The 24,438-nt window shown below is 39.6% G+C and overlaps 4 protein-coding genes across 4 annotated transcripts in view; all 4 read right to left on the bottom strand.

Moving 5' to 3' along the window:
- The window catches only part of Gm37013 (predicted gene, 37013), an 889,226-nt gene that overhangs the window by 541,759 nt on the left and 323,029 nt on the right, over nucleotides 1–24,438 (bottom strand). The gene's annotated exons all lie outside the window — the stretch shown is intronic.
- Nucleotides 1–24,438, bottom strand: part of Gm38666 (predicted gene, 38666) — an 874,243-nt gene that overhangs the window by 541,759 nt on the left and 308,046 nt on the right. The window lies entirely within an intron of this gene.
- Nucleotides 1–24,438, bottom strand: part of Gm38667 (predicted gene, 38667) — an 868,072-nt gene that overhangs the window by 541,759 nt on the left and 301,875 nt on the right. The gene's annotated exons all lie outside the window — the stretch shown is intronic.
- On the bottom strand, nucleotides 2,501–5,275 carry Pcdhb2 (protocadherin beta 2). Its single transcript, NM_053127.2, has one exon. It carries the CDS (start codon nucleotides 5,137–5,139, stop codon nucleotides 2,740–2,742), a length of 2,400 nt encoding a protein of 799 aa, NP_444357.1. The 5' UTR covers nucleotides 5,140–5,275; the 3' UTR covers nucleotides 2,501–2,739.

Raw genomic sequence — 24,438 nt, 5'->3', positions numbered from 1 at the left:
TAATGGGGAGTAGTTATGAAAATTCTCCCCATTAAGGCAAGAAGATTCTTGCCTTTAATGTGGATTGTGAAGGATCAGAAACATAACAGGTGGCACAGCCTTCGAGAGTAAGTCTAGGTAATTTAGATACTAAAGGACAGTCTACCAGAGTGCAGTGTTTCAAGAGCTACAGAGATCAGTAAAGGAAAACCCAGAAGAAAAAAGTACTTGTATTTTATTCTACACAAAGGGACGCTATTGTAAGACTGTAGGCAGGCAAAATAATTGAAGCAATGCAGATACGATGTGTTTAATCTAGCTCTCTACACGAGTATCGTGAGTACAGTGCACAGGCTCATTCCAGAGTTTACAATGAGTTTACTCCTACTATGAGTGACACTAAAGCACAGAGCAGCAATATCTTGTTATTCTATTACGTTATTTGACTTGATAGTAACAGCAAGATAGTTAATGATCATTGAAACAGTTGATGTCACTGGAAGTCACTTATCCAAGATCCCACATGTGATGATGTGATTAACTAGAGACTTTTGATACGAAGATGGTCCTTTCTGTCACCGCCAGTCTCAAAATGAGATACTCAAATTCCATAAGCTCACCCAAATGTGCATAAAGTTATGTCAAAATTAATATGTTGGAAAACATTAAGAATTAAATTTTCTGTATCAGATGTGTCAAAAATTCAACGGCAAGAAGTGAAGGAAGTTGGGAGAGTAACTTGGGAAACATAGAAGCATATTCAAATGGTAAAATTAAATACCAGAAATTCTGCATTCATTAAGCCAGTGGGTAAGAGAGGAAACTTGAAGTAAGCATTAAGAGAGAAAAGGGAAAGATGTGTTGAAAAATAGTGATAATTGAATAATTTCAACTATCTATAGCAAGATTAGATTACTCGGTGTATGTCAGAGTATCTGGTTCCAGCAAAAGTTTGGTTAATTCAGCATCTTGATATGTTTAATTATCATTATGTCACAACAAAAACAACTTTTCTTTCAATCAAGGAGTCAAAAATAGTAAGAACTTACGATATCCTGGTGTCTGTGCTAATCATGAAATAAATGGAAGCCACTCATAAACACAACTCAAAAACTTAAATTTTTAAACATTACGAGAGAGAGAGAGAGAGAGAGAGAGAGAGAGAGAGAGAGAGAGAGAGAGTTTAAATCAGAGCATAGCTTTGAGGAGTTGGTTTTATACTTCCATAATGCAAGTCTGGGGATGAAAGTCAGTTTTCTGATTTGTTGACCAACTTATTTGGACAATTACAACCTTTTTTTAAAAAGCATTAAAAAGTCTATAGTACAAAAGAGAGGAAAATAGAACAAGTCGGTCCAGAAAATTAATAAAAATGATAACAGACACTTCTTCTGGACTTATGGATACACACCTATTGTTTGTAGACTTATCGAGCCACATACCTTTCTCATGGACTTAATGCCCAATTGAATCTTTAATCCACCCACCCTCCATTTTTGATAGTGGAATGCATAGCTACATAGAAATTTTCTAAGTTGGTAAAAGATAAAAGCATAGGCTCTTGTCTATTGTCTACTGTCTATTGCCTATTGCTCACTTATAATAAAGTTCCCAGTAGATTAACTGAATAGGAATGCCAGTGCATTCCTGTGATCCCAAAACTCTGGATGTGGGAGAAACCTGTCACGAGTTCAAGACCATGATGAGATCTCATCTCAAAAAAATCTTTAGGAAGTACTGAGCTTCAGCAGAAGAATTTTGAAACATTATTTGAGATAAAACATTTAAAAAAATCACCCTGCCCTTGAAAACCACTATGCATGTATCCATTCACTACCCTTCCAATAGCAACCTATGATTTTGTCTGGATTTGTTTTGCATTTATAATTTAAACACTTTATTAAATCCAGCAATTGGGATTTCCAGATTTTTAAAAAGAACATAAGTTTTGTATGCTGATTCTTTAAACTATGCATGTCCATAAACATGGGACTAGTGCTATGCTCTTCATACTCATGCGAAGAGTCTACCATCGGCTCACAAGATACAAGTTACATTATTAAGAGAATAAATGAACACAAATAGTCTAGACTGCAAAATGTTACAACTCGAGTAATGAGATAAACTACTTTTAGACAGCATTTATGAAAAATCCAGAACTGGAGAAGTTAAAGTTAGGAGAAGATAGCTGGGCGGTGGTGGCCCACACCTTTAATCCCAGCACTCAGGAGGCAGAGGCAGGTGGATTTCTGAGTTCGAGGCCAGCCTGGTCTACAGAGTGAGTTCCAGGGCAGCAAGAGCTATACAGAGAAACCCTGTCTCGAAAAATCAAAATAAATAAAAAGTTAGAAGAAGGTGCTCTAACTTATTTTTGCAGGGCATAATGCCAGCAAAATCCAGCCCTCTGGAAGCAGGGGCATGGGCATCTTTGTGAGTTAGAGACCAGCCTGATCTGCATAGTGAGTTCCAGGATCGCCAGGGATACAAAGTGAGGAACCCCACCCCCACCCATTTTTTTTTCTGAAAATACAATTTTCACTTTCACATTGTAAGCCAAATAAAATTACAAGACTAAAATTGGAATGCAAGCAAAATTTAGATTCCTTCTTCCACATACCTTTCTTTTATAGAAATACCAGGAACATGCAAAGGATTAGAGTAAGATAGCTACTTTCAAAGAAGAGACAACTTCTGTTAACAAAGCAGTACAATCGGGCCAGGTTTTAGCTGAGACTAGACTCGGTATATCCTCACCAATATTTAACTGAATTCAAAACTATTCCTGTAACTAGGGTTTGTATCATTCTCTGTCTCTGAACTCTGAAGGAGGAAATTGGGGATGATTGGTTTCAAGAACTTGAAATCTGGGGTCCCAGTATCTCCAGTCAGGCACACTTCATATTGATAACTCTGGGACAGGGTCCCCGCGCCGCCAACATCTACCAGGTGGGCTGGAAAGTGGCCTTCGGGCATAGAGCAGCCACCCAGCGAGGTGGCTCTGGCCCTCCTGCACAGCCTTACCCCCACGAACAGCAGTACAGACAGGAGGAAGAGAGAAGACACAGAGGCCAAGGCAATGACCAGGTAGAGTGTTAGTATGTCCTCATCTTGGGCAGGGTCGCGGGCCACCTCTGGCAGAGGCAAGTAGGGTTGAGAGAAGCCATCCACCACTAGCACCTGCAATGTGACGCTGGCAGAATGCGGAGGGTCTCCATTGTCCTTGACCAGCAGCAGCAGCCTGTGTTTGGGTGCATCTCGCTCACTCAGCAGCCTGGTGGTGCGCACCTCGCCATTGTGCGCCCACACGCTGAACAGCCCGGGCTCCGTGGCCTTGAGCAGCTGGAATGACAACCAGGCATTCTGGCCAGAGTCGCGGTCCACTGCCACCACCTTGGTGACTAGGTATCCGGGCTCTGCCGCCCTGGGCAGCAGCTCAGTGCAGGGCACAGAAGAGTTCTGTAGTGGGTAGAGCACGAAGGGCGCATTATCATTGTCATCCAGCACCACCACACGCACCAGAGTCTGGCTGCTGAGTGCCGGTGATCCTCCATCTGTGGCGCCCACATGGAACTTGAAGGTCTGCTGGTCCTCGTAGTCCAGCGCCCTGAGCGCGAACAGCTGCCCGTTGTCTGCATTGATGGAGACCAGGGAATGGAGGGCCAACTGTGGGTCTTGGGGCGGCAGCAGCGAGTAGGTGATGTGGGCATTAGAGCCTGAGTCTGAATCTGTGGCACTGATGGTGCCTATGTGCAGGGCAGGGCTGTTGTTTTCTCGGACAAATATGGTATAGGAGGTTTGGGTGAAGGCGGGGGCGTTGTCGTTGATGTCAGACACCTGTACTATTATGGTGTGCTGAGCTGTTAGCCTGGGTGTGCCCAGGTCTGAGACCATGATAGTGATGTTGTACTGTGATCTGGTCTCTCGATCCAGGGCTGTGTTTGTCATAAGAGTGTAAAAGTTCTCAAATGAGGGTTTTAGAATAAAAGGAAGATCTTCTTGGATGGAGCAAACCATTTTTCCATTGTCTCCAGAGTCAGAATCTGCAACACTAAACACAGCAATTACGGTTTCCGGGGCGTTTTCTGGGATGTGATTGGTAAATGTGGACATAGTCAGTTCTGGAGGGTTGTCATTCAAATCCATTACTTGAACAATCACCACACTGCTTCCAGAAAGTCCCCCACCATCTGTAGCCTGAACACATATTGTATATGCCTGGATGGATTCAAAATCCAGTGTCTTTACTAAAAGGATTTCTCCGGATGTTGCATTCATTCGAAACGTTTTCCGAATGTCTTCAGAGGCTTGGGAAAAGGCGTAAGCTATATTTCCATGGTCCCCAATGTCTAAATCCCTAGCAGAGACAGTAGCAACCTGGGATCCAACAGGACTGTTCTCTGGGATCTGAACCTCATAGCGAAGCTTTGAAAACACCGGGGCATTGTCATTGATGTCTAAGACTTCAATAAGGATTTGGACGGTGCCAGACCTGGGTGGATTCCCACCATCTAGAGCTGTGAGTATTAATCTGATTTCTGATCGCTCCTCCCGATCCAGCACTTTGTCCAGAACCAGCTGTGGCAATACTGTGCCATCAGGACTGTTTTGTAGATTAAGATGAAAATAGAAATTGGGGTTGATTGTGTAAGTTTGGAGACCGTTGCTTCCTACATCTAAGTCTTGAGCACGTTCTATTAGGAAAGTGGTACCGGAAGCAGTACTTTCTGAAATTTTCAAAGTAATTTCTTTGTCCAGAAAAACGGGAGAATGATCATTTATGTCCCTAATCTGTAGCTCAGCCTGAAAAATCTGCAAAGGATTTCCCAGTAACACCTGGAAAGGTACCACACAGGGTTCAGCAGGTCCACACAGCTCCTCCCGGTCCAGTTTCTCCCTTAACAACAAATCTCCTGTTTGCCTATTGAATTCTAAGTTCAATTTTTTCCCTTTGGAAATGACTCGCGGTCCCCGTGCAGCGAGTTCCTCTACCTCCAGCCCCAGGTCCTTTAACAAATTTGCCACAAAAACACCGTTCTCTGCTTCCTCCTCCACGGAATAGCGCCTAATTGTGGACCCAGCCTGAGCTATGCCCAGCAAAACAAAGAACAGCAGGACTTGCCTTTTTTTCAGGATTTGCTCCATTTCCTCTCCAGCCTCCATCACTTTCTGCTCTCCCAGTCGTGGTTCACGTAGTTACTGACTCGCTCTGCAAATATCTTGTAGACACTGGGACAAGTCCAAAATCCCCAGGCCCAAGACTTTCCGGAACGAATGCCTTAGAAGGTTTCCTCTCCCCAACGCCTCCCTTTAGTGGTCTGGCTTCTGGAAGAAAGGCTGATCGCCGGTTCCTTTTATTTCTGAGGCTGCAGCGCCACCCTGCGTTCTTTTCAAGCATTGCTTTCTCCAAAACATTAACAATTCATGTTCATATTTAAGTAGCAGATTTTCAATATATTAATGTCTTGTACGTGTTTTAAAGACTTTCATTGCTTCTACAATACTATGTAAGGCGTGGATAAGGTACCTCAGTTTTTTTCATAGATTTAGGAGGGCTTGAGAGAAATTAACTTTATGAGAAGGTGTCTAGCGTACCATAGATTTTAACTAGGAAGTTCCCAGTATTTATTCAGAACGTGGGGATGTCCACATTAGATTGTGGTTAGGTTACTGCTCTCACATCAAACTCAACTGAAAATACTCAACAGAAGACCAAGAAAAGCACAGAACTTAATGAGAATGTCCTAGTGGGTATAGATGTGTCCTTGCTTATCCTTCCTCTGTGCATTGCTTGAGACCCACATTTCCCCGAAATGGGACGTGACTGACTCTCATAAAAATCTCCATGATCAGCTCATTTCTCCTTGCCAGTGTTTGTGCTTTCATTTTCCTTTCTATCAGATAATAAGGCTCTTATATATCTACAATCAAAGTGCTGCACCTGTTAAAGTTAATAAGCTCATAATAACAAATGCATAATAAATATTTAAAAGTCCTTCATTATCCTTTTAAAAGTCTTTAAGGGATGGTTCATTAAATAAGAATTCAAAGTATGTAAGTTGAAACTTATTGCTAACTTTAAAAGTTATCTTTAAAAAAAAAAAAAAGCTCAATAGAAAGAAATGAGCATTCTAGCACGGATTGGAAAAGGGTCATGAGTCCCCATCCCTGAGGAGCTGTGGGCAGCTGATGGCTTCTGGTAAGGGACAGTCACTTTTCTTTAAGAGTGTAGCTGCTGGTAGCCAGATCATGCTCCAGTGGATGGACCAAAAGCATGTGTGTATGTGCAGCACATGCTGGAGTGGATCGATAGGAAAAACTGTGCAAAGTTGGGGAAGGGAAGGAGATAGGGATGGATCTGGGAGAAGTTACAGAGAGAAGTGAGGGTGGATATGATAAAAATACACTGCATAAAATTCTCAAAAGAATTAATAAACATGTTTTTAAAAAGAAAGACAATATTGCTGTAACTATATAATGTTCTGGCCAAAGCAAAGTTATAAAGATGTTGAAAAGATGCTGGTTACCAGGGAAAGAGGAAAATGAATATAAACAGCTAAAACAGAGGATTGTTCAGACAATGAGAATTTCGTTAATTATACTATAATGGTAGACACATGACAGTATGCATTTGCAAAAAATAATAGATTCGTACAACAAAAGTCAATCCCAATGTAAGCTTTGCACTTTAGTGAACAAGAATGTATCAATATTTGTACAGCTGTGTTACCAAATGTGCTATGCTGAGGTATGATGTTAATAATGGGGGATGTGATGGAAGAAAGAGGGTAGACAGGAACTCTAGATACTGTCTGGCTTTCTGTAAGACTCAAATTTGCTCCAAAAACAAAGTTTATTACAGTAATTACAGTAATCTTTGCTTTAGTCATGCAAGTACATATGACAGTAAATTAGAAGTTTAGAGAAAACAGGAGTAGAAGGAAACAATAATAATATCAAAAGTAAAAGGAAAGGATTTGAATGGAGATATTGGAGAATATGCTTAAAATGTATTATATGTGTGTATTAAAATTGTCCTCATGAAACCCACTATCAGATCAGGCAGTGGTAGTGCACACACCTTTAATCCCAGCACTTGAAAGGCAGAGGCAAAGGCAGAGAGATCTTAGGTCAGCCTGGTCTACAGCATGAGTTCTGGGAGATCCAAGTTTACATAAAAAATCCTGTTTCAAAAAAGAAAGGACAAAAGAAAGAAGAAAGAAAGAGAGAGAGAGAGAGAGAGAGAGAGAGAGAGAGAGAGAGAGAGAGAGGAGGAGGAGAGGAGAGAAGAGGGAGGGAGGGAGGGAGGAAGGAAGGAAGGAAGGAAGGAAGGAAGGAAGGAAGGAAGGAAGGAAGGAAGAAAAGAAAGGAAGGAAGGAAGGAAGGAAGGAAGGAAGGAAGGAAAGGAAAGAGAAAGGGAAAGAGAGAAAGAAAGGAAGAAACCCACTACCATGTACAGTGACTACATTATAGAAAAAGAAAAACTACTTATATAAAGAAAATACTTGTGTGTGAAAAGTTAAAAGAAATATTCAAAAATCACAACTCTACCTTCCACCAAAACAAAATAGCTGTTTTCATGTGACCATTATATACACATTGTACTGGTTAGTTTTATGTCAACTTGGCACACAAAACTTGATTTTGATTGGAGTCTTTGCATCTGTTGGGACACATGTGTTGAGTACATTACTTAAACAGTTACCCAAGTCTTTGTCCATAGCAGTATACTGCTGAAGTATGTGCACCCTGAAGCTACTTTCTCATTAGGGATAAACAGAAGATAATTTGGTGAGAGTGAAGGCATGTTATATCATGTTTCATTTATATTTTGGAGAGACTTCAGATTTTTTATTTACTGTGGTAATAGTATGTTTAGCTCAAAATTATCTATTTCTATGAAAATTTTAAGAGAGTTGGTACTCTAAAAACATTATTATACTGGCTAGGGTTTTTTTTTTGTCAATTTGATACAAAGTAGGGTCACTTGGGAAGAGGTAACTTCAATTGAGAAAATGTCTCCATAGTTCTGTCCCAGAGGCAACTATGTGGGAGCATTTCTTGGTTTATTGATTGATATTGGAGGGTCCTAATGGACCTAACCCACTTTAGGTAGTGATATCCTTGGGCAAGTGGTTCTGAGCTGTATTAAAAAAGCAAAGTAAGCAAGCCAGGAATAGCAAATCAGTAAGCAACATTCCTCAATAGCCTTTGGTTCAGTTGATGTTTCAAAGTTTCATTTATGACTTCCCTTTATGAGGGACTGTAAGCTGTAAACTGAAATAAGACCCTCCATTTCCAAGTTACTTTTGTTTCTGCTGTTTAACACGATAAAAAGTAAACTAGAATAACAACGAAGCAAGCAGTTTTGTTTACCATATGCTCCCATAATGAAATTCAGCCTCCCTTCAATATCACAACAAAGAGGCCAGCTGACCATGGACCAAAATTTCTGAAACCAAGAGCTTAATGGATCCCTTTCTTCTGTAAGCTAAGCCAGTCATTTGGTCAAAGTAATGAAAGACGTGGAAATTTCTGGTTGTATTGTGTGCTGAAGACTCACATGATGTTTTGCTGGAGCAGACTCATGTAATGTTTTGCTAAAGCAAGATCCATGAGAGGACTCAACAGACAGTGACAGTGTGCTTACAGAGCTAGCCTTGCAATGCTTAATTGGTCTTGCATCTGTTTTGATCTTCACTTCATTGAGAAAGGCACATCAGAGAACTCCTGGCATTTCAGTTTGTCCTGATCACTCCCATTGACTGTTGACTATTTGGTGGAGGCCTGGCAGTTTCTACTGGATCATGCTGTTGCAGATTCATGTTTGGAGACACTTTTGAACTAGACTATTGGTATCCTGACACTTCTGAACTGGACTACTAGTAATTTAACAGTGTATATTGGGATGTCCCCCCAAAGAACTATTTCTAAACAGGTCTACGTTACCTTGTACCATTCCCTTACAGTGGCCTAGAAGGGGTTCAAAGCAATTGAGAGCCTTTATTAAAATATATTTTGAAAAGTCTAAGCCTGCATGAGGTTCCTAATATGTCTTAGGCATAATGAGTAATTCTGCTTTGAATATGGTAGAGGAAATGTCAGGTTATGAGGGGTTAGCAATGTTCTTTAAGGAGGATGGTAAAATTGCAGATACAGCTGCTAGATGGTCTCCTATATTGTTCCCAGAAGGGGTTTTGTTTTTGTTTGGTGGCTTTTATGTACACTCTTTTGAAGGATTGGAGATAAAACTGACAAATCTCTTTTGTTAGAAAAATATTACAGAGTTGTCTAAGCATGTAGACAGTTTGTGAATAGAGGTAGAAGTGCTTAGGAAACAATAAGAGCCAATGGTAGGAGAGCAATGGGGATCAGGTCAGATGTCTGAGACCAGGAATGTACTGCATGATGAAAAAGGGAAGCACAATAGGATGGATGGTTACCTTGCCCTTTCCTATGCACTTTTACTGCCAGACACCCAGAGCACCTCTGTGAAGCTACAGGCTGGGAAGAGCATCAAATAGTACAGGTAGAATCAGATAGTGTTTAGTGGAGTGCACTGCCAGAGGATTTGCTTGGGCCTACACAGGCAACTTCAGCTTTCCCAGTCTTTATGCAGCATATGCCTCCTACTGATGGTGGTTTTACCTATGAGTTGACTTTGAGTCTGATAGAAATGCTAGGTCTAAAGTATTTTGAAGAGGCTATTGTATTATATGGCTTGCACTCTCCATTTGTTAAAGAAATGGTAAATACATAGGCTACACAGAATTGGACAGCAAGTAGGAAATAAGGAGTGATAAGTTCCTGGGAAAGGTATTGATAATGGACAAAGCTGTGTCTATTGCCCAAACACAGAACATCGCAGGTATTGAATTTCCAAATTTATAAAGGGGCCACTGATGACATACCAAAAGCCTTGCCCCCAAAATGGTTATCAAACAGACCTGTATGGCAAGCATACTGACCCATAACAAAAGAACAATTGCAGGCACTTGAACAACTGGTGAGGGAGCTGCTGGAAGCTTAACATATAGAAGAGTCTACCTGTCCATGGAATTTCCCTGCATTTGATGTAAAAAAGAAATCAGGAAAAAAAAAAGGATGATAATAGATTTAAGAGCAGTTAACAAAGTAATTCAACCAATGGGACCTTACAGCCTGAATTTCCTTTACCAAATGTGTTACCAAAATCATGCCCTATAATAGTAATTGATTTAAAAGATTGCTTTTTCACAATACCCTTGCATGAGCAGGATAGGGAAAGGTTTGTTTTCTTAGTACCTACTCTGAATAATGTCCATCCACTAAAGATATATCACTGGGATGTATGTCCACGGGGAATGTTAAATAGCCCAACTTTATATCAGTATTTTGTGCAACAACCATTAGAAATCATTTGGCACCAATTGCCTCAATCCATCACTTATCCTTATATGAATGACATTTTGTTGGCTAATTCTGACAAAAACGTTTAGAGACTATGTTTCGAGTAATACAAAGAACTCTGTCCATACTAGAAGTTACATATTGCTCCAGAAAAAAAAAAGTACAAAGAAGAGATTCACTGAGATATTTGGGTTATAAAATCAATCAACCAAAAATTCAGATTACACCAATTGTCAGAAACAGATCAGGTCGAAATTGTAGTACCTCTTACAAATGTTGAGATTATGTCATTATGGAAGTGAAGACTGGCAAATAACTTGTAGTAATTATTTGTCAAAATTAATAACAAATATCCAAAAAGCAAACATATAGAATTTGTAAAAAGAATTACCTGGATTCTTTCTCATATTATAAAGAGAACACAAATTCCAGAGGCACCAAAATTCTACAAAAATGCAAATAAGATGAGAATGGCAGTTTATAAATCAGATAAAATGAGTAAAATGCTCAAAAGTCCATATACCTCAATTCAAAAGTCAGAATTATACTCAATCTTTATGGTATATTAGATTATATGTAATCTTTTAACATAATCACTCATTCTTTATATGTAGAAAGAGTTGTTTTCCACATAAAGACTGCTGAAAAAGAGTAGTGGCATACGCCTTTAATCCCAGCACTCGGAAGGCAGAGGCAGGCAGATTTCTGAGTTCGAGGCCAGCCTGGTCTACAAAGTGAGTTCCAGGACAGCTAGGGTTATACCGAGAAACCCTGTCTCCAAAAACCAGGTAAAAAAAAGACTGCTGAATTTGTACCTGATAAATTAGAATTAATTTTATTATTTATACCATTGTGACAGGCCATCAGAAATAGAAGCCATTCATTATATATTACTCATGTTCAGTCTCATACATGTTTTCCAGGTGCATTAACTCGAGAGAATGACGAAATTGACTAATTACTAATAGGAAATGTGTTAGAAGCCTCAAAATTTCACACAAAAATCATATTAATGGAAGAGGTTTAAAGAAAAATTTACATCTATTGAGAACAAGCCAAAGGGGGAAAAATGTACTATGTGTTCTCTAAACACATTTCTGCACAAGTTGTGGTCACACTAACCCTTCTGTTATCTAAGCCACCAGAATCTCAGACTTTGAGTGCAACTCTTTCTAAAAGAGTGATGTAATATGTAATATAACTATTTTGCAATCTTCTTTAACGAGTCCTTACATGAGATTTTTCTTTCAGTGTATGGGAGATGTTATAGTGGTAGTTGGTAAAGAATTGTTGTTTTTTCTGTTCAGTGAAAATGAAACAGAAATTGGCAAACACAAATTTAGCATTCAGGTTTTTTCTACTTCTCTATGTAGCAATTCCTTGGGTTTATCACTTAAATGATAAAAGAAACATGTACTTCTATGCTTTCCCTCAGAGGTGGGTGGGTCTCACTGTGTTGTCCAGGATGGCCATGAGCTTTATCTGCTTTCCTTGACTTCTGGAGTGCTGAGACTATAGGCATGTACAACCAGGCTTAGTCTAAACTTTCATTTTCCTATCGAAATCATCAAATGACTTTGTTTTTAATAAAATGCCAAAATGATACATCAAGTAATACACAGTTGAAGGAGATGTGTATGTTAAAGGTGGATTTATTAGAGACCCAAAATTATTGCTTATAAAATGCATAATTAGCTTTTTCTTTAAAGTATCTAATTTCTCCAAGAGTCAATCTTTTTTTTATTAAAAATAGAACATACAGTTTTATAAGCCAATCAGATGAAAAGCATATAAAGGCATTTCTGAAGTTTTTCTTTAATTGCAAAACTTTCATCTATCTCACCATTTAGGTGAGATAATAATAATAATTTGAATTATTCAATTTATATTCACAACTGTAGTCACAATACCCTCATATAGGGTATTTTTCTGTGGTTAAAAATTGTTTTTGTGTACCTGTGTATGCATGCATGGGTGCACGGATGCAGTTCAAGGAATCTAACTCTGTGAAAGCAGTAATCTAATCAATCAAAGCAATATATTAACCCTGCTGAGATCACTACAGTGATTCCTCATTGCTTTGTTTGTTTGTTTGTTTGTTTGTTTGTTTGAGATAGGATCGAAGTGTGTAGCTCAAGATTGTCTCAAAGTCAAGATTGTCTTGCTTTCCCTTTGGAATGCAGGTATTACAGGCATGTACCACACCTCAAATGCCATTGCTTCTGTCTACTTTTGTATATTCAGTTTAGCACTTCTTAATAAATGGCTTCTATTCACACTAAACTTCTCGTTAGTCTTCAAGGCTTTCTGAATTCATTCTGGTTCAGGTGTAGTTGTTTTGTTGTTTTTACATGGCTATATTTTCATGTTATCAGCTCTTGCTTCCCCCTTGAATTCTCGTTTGACTACTCATTTACTACTAAAATGTTATAATATGTACATACACACACACACACACACACACACACACACACACACACACGATTGATATATTGCCTTTCCAGGATAATGTAAATGGGTACTGTGGTATTCTCCTAATTCATATCCTCATAATTCAGTCTCAGAAAGTTTTTTTTAAAGTAACTAAATTTATTTTCAGAAATCTGGGTCACAGAGGTCAGACTGATACCTCTCGATATACACCGAATTATTTCCAACTTCACTTTTAATCTACAAATTTTGCAGTAACCTGTAACCTTTGCCCTTTGAAGTATCAGTATTTTTCAACATTCATTTGTTTAACAAACTTATTGAGAGCTTCATCCACATAAGAAACTGAGGAAGTCTCTGGGGAGAAGAAATTGCAAACAAACCAAATAGTGTCCCATCCTCAGTAGGTGGGAGTAAGAGGAAAAAAAAGTACTTCTTCAAATTGATGAAGTATAATAGCAGTTTGTCTAAATGCTACAAGTAAATAATCCAATGGCTCTTTGACTGTAAAAAAAAATGGATTTGGGGGGCTAGAGAGATGGCTTAATGATTAAGAATACAGAGGACCCTGTTTCAGTACCCAGCACCCACATGGCAGCTCCCAACTGTCAGTAAGTGTGGTTCCAAGAGATTCAAGGCCTTCTCTGACCTCTGCTAGGGCACCTGCACCCATGTGCTGCACATAAACTCATGCAGGTGCACACACATACACATAAATAAGATAAATCATAAAAACTGGGGTTTACATAGTTACAGTAGCTAAGAAAGACTTCTCTGAATAAATTATAAAGATACACTGGCAAAAAAAGGGGGGGACAAACAGCAATTATTAGTATGCACTGTGTAGTAAGTTATTTTTTATTGGATATTTACTTTTATTTACATTTCGAATGTTATCCCTTTTCCTGGTCGTCCCCCGCCCCCCGAAACCTCGATCCCATCCCTGCTCTCCCTGCTTCTATGAGGGTGTTCCCCCAGTAAATTATTTTTAAATAAATATATATATATATACATATATATATATATATATATATATATATATATATATATATGTGTGTGTGTGTGTATATATATATATATGACATATACATCATTCTCTTTCCTCCTCCCTCCCTGCCTGCCTGCCTGACTTCCCCTTCCCTCTTTTTCCTCCCTCCCCCTCCTTAGTTTTTTCCCAAAGGGCTATATTTGTTCATAATTTTCCTAGGCAAGGGAATAGTACTTAGGGTAATACAGCCATAGGATATAATTATTTCTAAATAAATATAGAAATATTTATATTTTTATTATGTATATAAAAATAAAATAAATATTAATTATTGCGATCATTTATTTCTTAATGTTGGAAACAAGTGTCTAGGACAAGTAACTCCTTGCCATGTTATTTATTTATTTATTTATTTATTTATTTATTTATTTATTTATTTTAGAAACAGTGTCTCACTTTGCAATTAACACCAACACTGGCCTTGCAAGGCAAGATTGTGATTCGGGAGGCTAAATTCCGTCCTCTAAAAATCACATGACTTAAGTCCCTCCTGCAAATAGGAACTCCGGAATCCTCTGCAGTTTACTAGCTTCATTTCCGTTTTCTACGGGTAGGACCGATTTTAATGACGGCCCCGGGAAGTGTTCGCCACGGCTACTTCCTGTTCTCTCGATTCTTATGCCCATTTGGCGACTTGCTTGTTTTTTCTTTTTTCTTTTTCTTTCTCTTTCTTTCTTTCTTTCTTTCTTTCTTTCTTTCTTTCTTTCTTTCTTTCTTTCTTTTTTTTTTTTTACAGATTACAACAAACAAACAAATAGTTTACACCGAAATTAAGCTGATATTTTAATCGAAATGAAATTGTTTTGCTCAATTGCCGCTACAGAAGGTGTTTTCGAAATGGATCGGACATTTACCTAACCGGAACTTTAAGGAAACGGAACTGGGGAAAGGCGCTTGTAAAGCTTTACCGGCTTTAGGATTTAATTTTGCTTTGGGATTTCTTGCAGGTTCCCAGGATGGGATCGCTACATCGCTTTTTCTAGTGTTCTCTGGCTTTGATTGTTTTTATTAATTTTTAAAATTGTCTGACCTCAGTGAGAGGATGTGCCTTGTCCTGCAGTGATTTGACAGGGGTTAGGGATGGGGGCCAGGGGGCGAACCCAGGAAAGCTATCCCTTCTCAGAGGAGAAGAGGAAGGGGGAGTAGGGGGAGGTTCTGGGTACTGGGAAGAGGGGGCTGATATTGGGATGTAAGGTGAATAAGTAAATATATAAATTTAAAAGAATAGACCAGGAGAGACAGATATCAAACACTAAAGAGGTATGAGAAATATAGTGATAGAGGCAGATACTGACTTTCAGCAGGGTAGGTCAGGTATTAACAGAATGCATTGTCGTGTAGAGGTTTTTAAAGGGAACACTAATGATGGTTCTCCTTGTCTGGAAGTCTCCTGTTACAGTTAAGACAGTATTCACAGTTTCATGACTTAGTATGAACTAGAATACCAGTAGAAATAGTAATGTTTGGAGGAAAAAGTACAGAGTCATAAAAGTAAAGAAAGAAACCAAAATTGGCTAGAACAAATTTGGATCACATGCTTATGTATTATTTGGGTGCTAAAAGTGTAGCCCAACGAAACAAAGGCTGATGCTGTCTCCCAAGAGGCTTCATCCAACAGCAGATGTAGACAGAAGCACAGATCCATAGCTAAACATGAGGGGGAGCTGGAGAAACCTCTGGGAGAGTGGAGCATAGGGATTAAGGGAACCAAAGGGGTCAAGGGATACCAAAAGAAGACACATAGAGTCAACTAACCTGGGCCCATAGTAGCTCACAAAGACTGAACCACCAACCAAAAAGCGTGCAGGGGCTGGATCTAGACCCCCTACACATTTGTAGATATGCCATTTGGTCTTCATGTGGGTTCCCTTACAACTGAAGCAGGGACTATCTCTGATTCTATTGCCTGCCATCGGATCCCCTTTCCCTAGCTAAACTGACTGGTTGGGCCTCAGTGGGAGAGAATTCTCGTAGTCCTGCTATACTTTGATGGCCCAGGGCTGGTGGTTACCCAAGAGGGGCTTACCGGTATCTGGAGAGAAGGGGAGAGGGTAATGGGGGGAGGGACTCACAAGTGTGGGATTGGGAGGAGAGAGAGAGGGTGCTACTGGGATGTAAAGTAAATAAATAATGAAAAAGGGGCATTGAAAAACTAAAACAAAATTATAAATAAATACACAGATAAATGAATGAATAAATAATAAACTGTACAGAAATTAACTAAACTACACAACCTAATGAACTTCTATACAGTTCTATCAGGTAGAGTAGCCCTGAAAGCTGTGGAGCTTCACATTGGATAATAAACTTATTTATCAAATATATTTTTATGCACTTACCACCAAACCCAAGAAATCCAGGGGAGAGCTAGAACTCTAAAAACAGTTTTATATTCACTTTTGTAACTTGAGAAATCTGCTCTCTAAAGGTTGTTGGGTTTTAGACTAGCATGTACAAAGCCTGTGATTCAATCCTGAAAACCTTTAAATTGATAATATTTTAATTATCTTAATTTGTCTTTAGCTAGGACCTCGGGATATCTTTGAATTCTTTTTAGAGACAATGATGACCTTGAACTTCTCATACTTCTGCCTCCACGTCCAAATTGTTTGGGTTATAAGTGACTGCTACCACACTGTATTTTCAGTATCATGGATGAACTCAGGGCTAAATCTATACCAGGTACCAGGAAAACACAACCAACTAAGCTATATCCTATCCCTACAAAACTGTATTTTAAAATCAATTCCCTTTTGCATACTAAAGTGTAAGTTGAAGCAGCTTTCTGAATGGGGATAAAATGTTATGAAGCTGAGCAGTCTAGTCACTAATTCTATACTCACTTTGCAAAGATGTGCATACCCTTGTTTGACTTTGCTAGTTATATTTAAAAGTATAAAATTATGTACCCCCAACCTCTCCGGCTTACTGGTTTTTGAACATGCCTCCCACATGCTAGACAAGTGGTCTAACACTGAGCTACACTCCACGGCAGTGAACTAGAAATACTAAGTGTGTACAGTAACATTGAATGTTAAAGTAAGAAAACTAGATGTCAGGAACCACTGTTTGCACCTTTGCCCACACAAATCTCACAGGAAAAACATTTAAACATGAGTAGGCTGAACAGGAAGAGCATTCAGGAAGCATTTAACTAGAGATTAGTTCTGGTTTTCAAAATGTTCAAAAAAATGCCTTGATGAACTACTGGTACAGAGAATGATTTTATTGACTTTGGTTATTCATTAAAGCATTTTTCACATTTTATAATTCTTTCCCCTTACCTCAGATTTTCTTTCTATTCTGGATTATGTCTTCTGCCTTTCTCTCTTCTTGATAACATGAGGTTTCTTTTTATATTTCCAACATAAAATAGGATCAGCAGTTTGAGCACAGAATGTAATCATGTACAATTAATATATTAAAATAACAATTTTCTTTCAGACTGTGAATACAAAAATCATAATCAAGAAAACTCTTTAGAAAGCAGTGCAATTTTTTATATAAGAAAATGTGTATTTGCTGCTAAACAAGGCATTCAAGAAAGGGCACAAATACATACTAAACATGCCTCACCCAAAACTCTGAAGCCTGCAATGCTCTGAAACTTTAAAAAAAAATTGTAACACATGAATCAGGGATGGTCAGATTTTGTTATCTGTTCAGGTACTCCTAACTCTGAAAAACTGAATTTGAAAGGGTTCTCCTCATAGCCAGAGCAATTAGACAACAAAAGAAGATCAAGGGGATACCAATTGGAAAGGAATAAGTCAAAATATCACTATTTGCAGATGATATGATAGGATATATAAGTGATTCTAAAAGTTCAACCAGAGAACTCCTAAACCTGATAAACAGCTTCAGTGCAGAAGCTTGATATAAAATTAACTCAAACAAATCAGTGGGCTTTCTCTACACAAAGGTTAAACAGGCTGAGAAAGAAATTAGGGAAACAACACCCTTCACAATAGTCACAAATAATATAAAGTACCATGGTGTGAGTCTAAGGAAGTGAAAGGTCTATATGATAAGGACTTCAAGTCTCTGAAGAAAGAGATTGAAGAATATCTCAGAAAATGGAAAGATCTCCGATGCTCATGGATTGTCAGGATTAATATAGTCAAAATGGTTATCTTGCCTAAAGCAATCTACAGATTCAATGCAATCTCCATCTAACTTCCAACTCAATTCTTCACAGAGTTAGAAAGGGCAATTTGCAAATTCATCCGGAAAAACAAAAACCCAGGATAGCCAAAACTATTCTCAGCAATAAAAGAACCTCTGTGGGAATCACCATCCCTGACCTCAAGCTGTATTACAGAGCAATTTTGTGATAAAAAACAAAACAAAACAAAACAAAACAAAACAAACAAAACAAAACAAAAACAAAAACAAAACAAAACAAAAAAAACTGCATGGTACTGATACAGTGACAGACAAGTAGATCAATGGAATAGAACTGAAGACAAAGAAATGAACCCACACACCTATGATCACTTGATCATAGACAAAGGAGTCAAAACCATTCAGTGGGGGGGGGGGGGCGGGGGAAAGACAGCATTTTTAACAAATGGTGCTGGCTCAACTGGCAGTTATAATGTAGAAGAATGTGAATTGATCCATTCTTATCTCCTAGTACAAAACTCAAGTCTACGTGGATCAAGGAACTCCACATAAAACCAGAGACAGTGAAACTTATAGAGGAGAAAGTGGGGGAAAGCCTCAAAGATATGGGCACAGGGGGAAAATTCCTGAACAGAACAGCAATGGCTTGTGCTGTAAGATCAAGAATTGACAAATGGGATCTCATAAAATTGCAAAGCTTCTGTAAGGCAAAGGACAAAAGGCCACCAACAGATTTGGAAAAGATCTTTACCAATCCTAAATCCGATAGGAGACTAATGTCGAATATATATAAAGAACTCAAGCAGTTGGAGTCCAGAAAACCAAATAACCCCATTAAAAATGGGGTACAGAGCTGTCGCCTCCACTCTCGACCAGCAAGAATGACAGGACCACCAGTCCTTCTAACAGCAGTTTATTCAGCAAACTTCAGTCTTCATCTCTCTCTCTTCATCTTTTTCCTCATCTTTCTCTCCCGAACCCCGGGCCTCTCACTCTTATATACTCTCAGTCCCCATCCACTCACAGCAGGCCACGTCAACTCACCAGGCACGCAGCTTCAGCCAATCAGGGCGGCAGGGGCATGTCTCCACCAAATATGGACTTGTTTAAACCACCAGCATCATGGTGCACCTGTGCAGCTCTCACGATGGTCGTGACTTATTTTCAGGTGTATGAGGAAGTCAGGTGCAAGTCATAAGACTTAGCTGCAGTCCCTGGCGCCTTCTTGGGACTGCTGCCACACCCACTCCTCACACAGAGCTAAACAAAGAATTCTCAACTGAGGAATACCGAATGGCTGAGAAGCACCTGAAAAAATGTTCAACATTCTTAATCATCAGAGAAATGCAAATCAAAACAACCTTGAGATTCCATCTCACACCAGTCAGAACGGATAAGATCAAAAATTAAGGGGACATTAGATGCTGGCAAGGATGTGGAGAAAGGGGAACACTCCTCCATTGCTGGTGGAATTGCAAGCTGGTACAACCACTCTAGAAATCAGTTTGGCGGTTCCTCAGAAAATTGGACATAGTACTACCAGAAGATCCACCAATTCCTCTCCTTGGCATATGCCCAGAAGATGTTCCAACTTGTAGTAAGGAAACATGCTCCACTATGTTCATAGCAGCCTTATTAATAGTAGCCTGAAGCTGGAAAGAACTCGGATGTCCTTCAACAGAGGAATGGATACAGAAAATGTGGTGCATTTACACAATGGAGTACTACTCAGCTATTAAAAACAATGAATTTATGAAATTCTTAGGCAAATGGATGTATCTGGAAGATATCATCCTGAATGAGGTAACCTAATCACAAAAGAACACACATGATATGCACTCACTGATACATGGATATTAGCCCAAAAGCTCAGAATACCCAAGATACAATTCGCAAACCACATGAAACTCAAGAATGAAGACCAAAGTGTGGATACTTTGATCCTTCTTAGAAGGGGGAACAAAATACCCATGGAAGGAGTTACAGAGACAAAATTTGGAGCTGAGACTGAAGAAAGGACCATACGGAGACTGCCCCACCTGGGGATCTATCCCATAAACAACCACCAAATCCAGACACTATTGCATATGCCAACAACATTTTGCTGAGAGGACCCTGATATAGCTGTCTCCTGTGAGGCTTTGCCAGTGCCTGGCAAATACAGAAATGGATGCTCACAGTCATCTATTGGATGGAACACAGGGCCCCCAATGAAGGAGCTAGAGAACATACCCAAGGAGCTGAAGGGGTCTGCAACCCTATAGGAGGAACAACAATATGAACTAACCAGTACCCCCAGAGCTCATGTCTCTAGCTGTGTATGTAGCAGAGGATGGCCTAGTCGGCCATCAATGGGAGGAGAAGCCCTTGGTCTTGTGAAGATTATGTGCCCCAGTACAGGGGAATGCCAGGGCCAGGAAGCAGGAGTGGGTGAGTTGGGGAGCAGGGGGAGGGTATAGGGGATTTTCAGGAAAGGGAATAGCATTTGAAATAGAAATGAAGAAAATATCTAATAAAAAAAAGAAAAAGAAGACAAGAATGTAGTAATTTAGACTCATCTCTGGTAAAGATAGTAATAGTAGTCAAGGACCTTTCTAACCAAGACTAGCAATAGTAAGTCATATCAATGATAAAGATAAAAGAAAAGCATTTAAATGTTACAAGGAATTTTGGCATCTCCACTTCACCAAACTTTAAACTTAATGCATGCAGTATTTATTGACCATAGATATTGAAATCAGTCTCCAAAGTAAATATATCTCAGGCCAATTCTGTTCTTTAGTTCTCAGATTTTCTCATCCCTGGACATGTAACATCACTTCTGTCATGGTTAGATGTAGTTGTCAACTTGATAAACCTTGGAAGATGAAACCTCAATTGAGGAATTACTTCCATTATATCAGCCAGTAGTCATGACAATTGAGCATTTTCTTGTTGCCAGTTGATGTAGGAGGGCCCAGCCTACTGTGAGCAGTACCATTCCTTAGCAGGCACACCTGGGCTGTATAAGAAAATATCTAATCAAGCCAGTAAGGAGCACTCCTCTTGGTCTCAGCTTTAATTCCGGCCTCCAGGTTTCTACTTCAAGCTCCTGCTCAGAATGTTCTCATGGATCAACTATAACCTGTAAACTGAAATAAACTCTTCAAGTTGTGTTAGGTACAAGAAAAAACGAAAAAAAGAAAAGAAAAAAGAAAAGGAAAGAAAGGGAAGGGAAGGGAAGGGAGGGGAGGGGAGGGGAAGAGGGGAGGGGAGTGGAAGAGGGGAGGGGAGGAGAGGGGAGGGGAGGAGGGGAGGGGAGGAGGGGAGGGGAGGGGAGAAGAGGAGAAGAGAAGAGAAGAGAAGAGAAGAGAAGAGAAGAGAAGAGAAGAGAAGAGAAGAGAAGAGAAGAAAAAAGAAAAGGGTTCTACTTTTTCTACTTTTTGCTTGCTTTTTTTTTTTTTTTTTTTTTTTTTGAGATCTAGTCTTAGGCCTGCAGTGCTGGGATTGGCTAACTCTAAATCTAAAAATGTGTCTGGTCCAATGGAATAGAATTGAAGACCCAGAAATGAACCCACACACCCCACACACCTATGGTCACTTGATCTTCGACAAGGGAGCTAAAACCATCCAGTGGAAGAAAGACAGCATTTTCAACAAATGGTGCTGGCACAACTGGTTGTTATCATGTAGAAGAATGCGAATCGATCCATTCCTATCTCCTTGTATTAAGTAAGGTCAAATCTAAGTGGATCAAGGAACTTCACATAAAACCAGAGACACTGAAACTTATAGAGGAGAAAGTGGGGAAAAGCCTTGAAGATATGGGCATAGGGTAAATTCCTGAATAGAACAGCAATGGCTTGTGCTGTAAGATCGAGGATTGACCACAAAGGAACTTTCACAATATGTACTCACTGATAAGTGGATATTAGCCCAGAAACTTAGGATACTCAAGATATAAGATACAATTTGCTAAACACATTAAACTCAAGAGAACGAAGACCAAAATGTGGACACTTTGCCCCTTCTTAGAATAGGAAACAAAACACCCATGGAAGGAGTTACAGAGACAAAATTTGGAAGTGTGACGAAAGGATGGACCATCTAGTGATTGCCATATCCAGAGATCCATCCCATGATCAGCTTCCAAACGCTGACACCATTGCATACACTAGCAAGATTTTGCTGAAAGGACCCAGATATAGCGGTCTCTTGTGAGACTATGCCAGGGCCTAGCAAACACAGAAGTGGATGCTCACAGTCAGCTATTGAATGGACCACAGGGCCCCCAATGGAGGAACTAGAGAAAGCACCCAAGGAACTAAAGGGAACTGCAACCCTGTAGGTGGAACAATAATATGAACTAAGCAGTACCCCGGAGCTCTTGTCTCTAGCTGCATATGTATCAAAAATTGGCCTAGTCGGCCATCACTGCAAAAGAGAGGCCCATTGGACTTGCAAACTTTATATGCCCCAGTACAGGGGAACACCAGGGCCAAAAAGGGGGAGTGGGGGGTGGGTATGGGGGACTTTTGGTATAGCATTGGAAATGTAAATGAGCTAAATACCTAATAAAAAATGGAAAAAAAAAGATCGAGGATTGACAAATGGGACCTCATGAAACTGTAAAGCTTCTGCAAGGCAAAAGACACCGTCAATAAAACAAAAAGGCCACCTACAGATTGGGAAAGGATCTTTACCTATCTTAAATCAGATAGGGGATTAATAATATCCAATATATATATAAAGAACTCAAGAGGATGAACTCCAGAAAATCAAACAACCCCTTTAAAAGATGGGGCTCAGAGCTAAACAAAGAACTCTCACCCGAGGAATACCGAATGGCTGAGAAGCACCTGAAAAAATGTTCAACATCCTTAATCATCAGGGAAATGCAAATCAAAACAACCCTGAGATTCCATCTCACACCAGTCAGAATGGCTAAGATCAAAAATTCAGGTGACAGCAGATGCTGGCGAGGATGTGGAGAAAGAGGAACACTCCTCCATTGTTGGTGGGATTGCAAGCTTGTACAACCACTCTGGAAATCAGTCTGGAGGTTCCTCAGAAAATTGGACATAGTACTACCGGAGGATCCAGCAATACCTCTCCTGGGCATATATCCAGAAGATGGCCCAACCAGTAAGAAGGACACATGCTCCACAATGTTCATAGCAGCCTTATTTATAATAGCCAGAAGCTGGAAAGAACCCAGATGCCCCTCAACAGAGGAATGGATACAAAAAATGTGGTACATTTACACAATGGAGTACTACTCAGCTATTAAAAAGAATGAATTTATAAAATTCCTAGGCAAATGGTTGGACCTGGAGGGCATCATCCTGAGTGAGGTAACACAATCACAAAAGAACTCAAATAATATGTGCTCACTGATAAGTGGATATTAGCCCAGAAACTTAGTATAGTGAGATATAAGGTACAATTTGCAAAACACATGAAACTAAAGAAGAACGAAGACCAAAGTGTGGACACTTTGCCCCTTCTTAGAATTGGAAACAATCACCCATGGAAGGAGTTACAGAGACAAAGTTTGGAGCTGAGACAAAAGGATGGACCATCAAGAGACTGCCATATCCAGGGATCCATCCCATAATTAGCCTCCAAACGATGACACCATTGCATACACTAGCAAGCCTTTGTTGCAAGGACCGTGATATAGCTGTCTCTTGTGAGACTAGGCCGGGGCCTAGCAAACACAGAAATGGATGCTCACAGTCAACTATTGGATGGATCACAGGGCCCCCAATGGAGGAGCTAGAGAAAGTATACAAGGAGCTAAAGAGATCTGCAACCCTGTAGGTGCAATATTATGAACTAAGCAGTACCCCGGAGCTCTTGACTCTAGCTGCATATGTATCAAAAGATGGCCTAGTCGGCCATCACTGGAAAGAGAGGCCCACTGGACAGGCAAACTTTATATGCCCCAGTACAGGGGAATGCCAGGGCCAAAAAATGGGAATGGGTGGGTACGGGAGTGGGGGGGGGGGTGGGAGACTTTTGGGATAGCACTGGAAATGTAATTGAGGAAAATACGTAATAAAAAAATGTGTCTGGTCTCAAACCTTTTAGATGAAAGATGCTCACCTAGTAGTTACAGTTGAACTACACAGCTATATATATAGTTCAAGTTAACATCAAGGGTATGTACATGATTATAAAGGTAAATACCACAAACTCAGATTGTCTAGTCATACAGATCTTTCACTTGCGAGATAAGAGTTACCGGAAGGTATTTTATATTATAAATATATTATATAATTAAGAGTTGCCATGGATACATATATGGCCAGTAAATACTTAAAAATATTACAAATTAAAACTGCCTTGATCAAACAACCCTGTGCTGATCTGTTCAAGGCTCTTTCCCACTTTCTCTTCTATTAGATTCAGCACACCTAGTTTTATGTGGAGGTCCTGATCCACTTGGAATTGAGCTTTGTACAAGGAGAGAAAAATAAATATATTTG

This window comes from Mus musculus, chromosome 18, assembly GCF_000001635.26.
Source record: "Mus musculus strain C57BL/6J chromosome 18, GRCm38.p6 C57BL/6J".
NCBI lineage: Eukaryota > Metazoa > Chordata > Mammalia > Rodentia > Muridae > Mus > Mus musculus.
The sequence above is the reverse complement of the archived record's forward strand: the minus strand, read 5'-3'. Positions and strand labels throughout refer to the sequence as shown.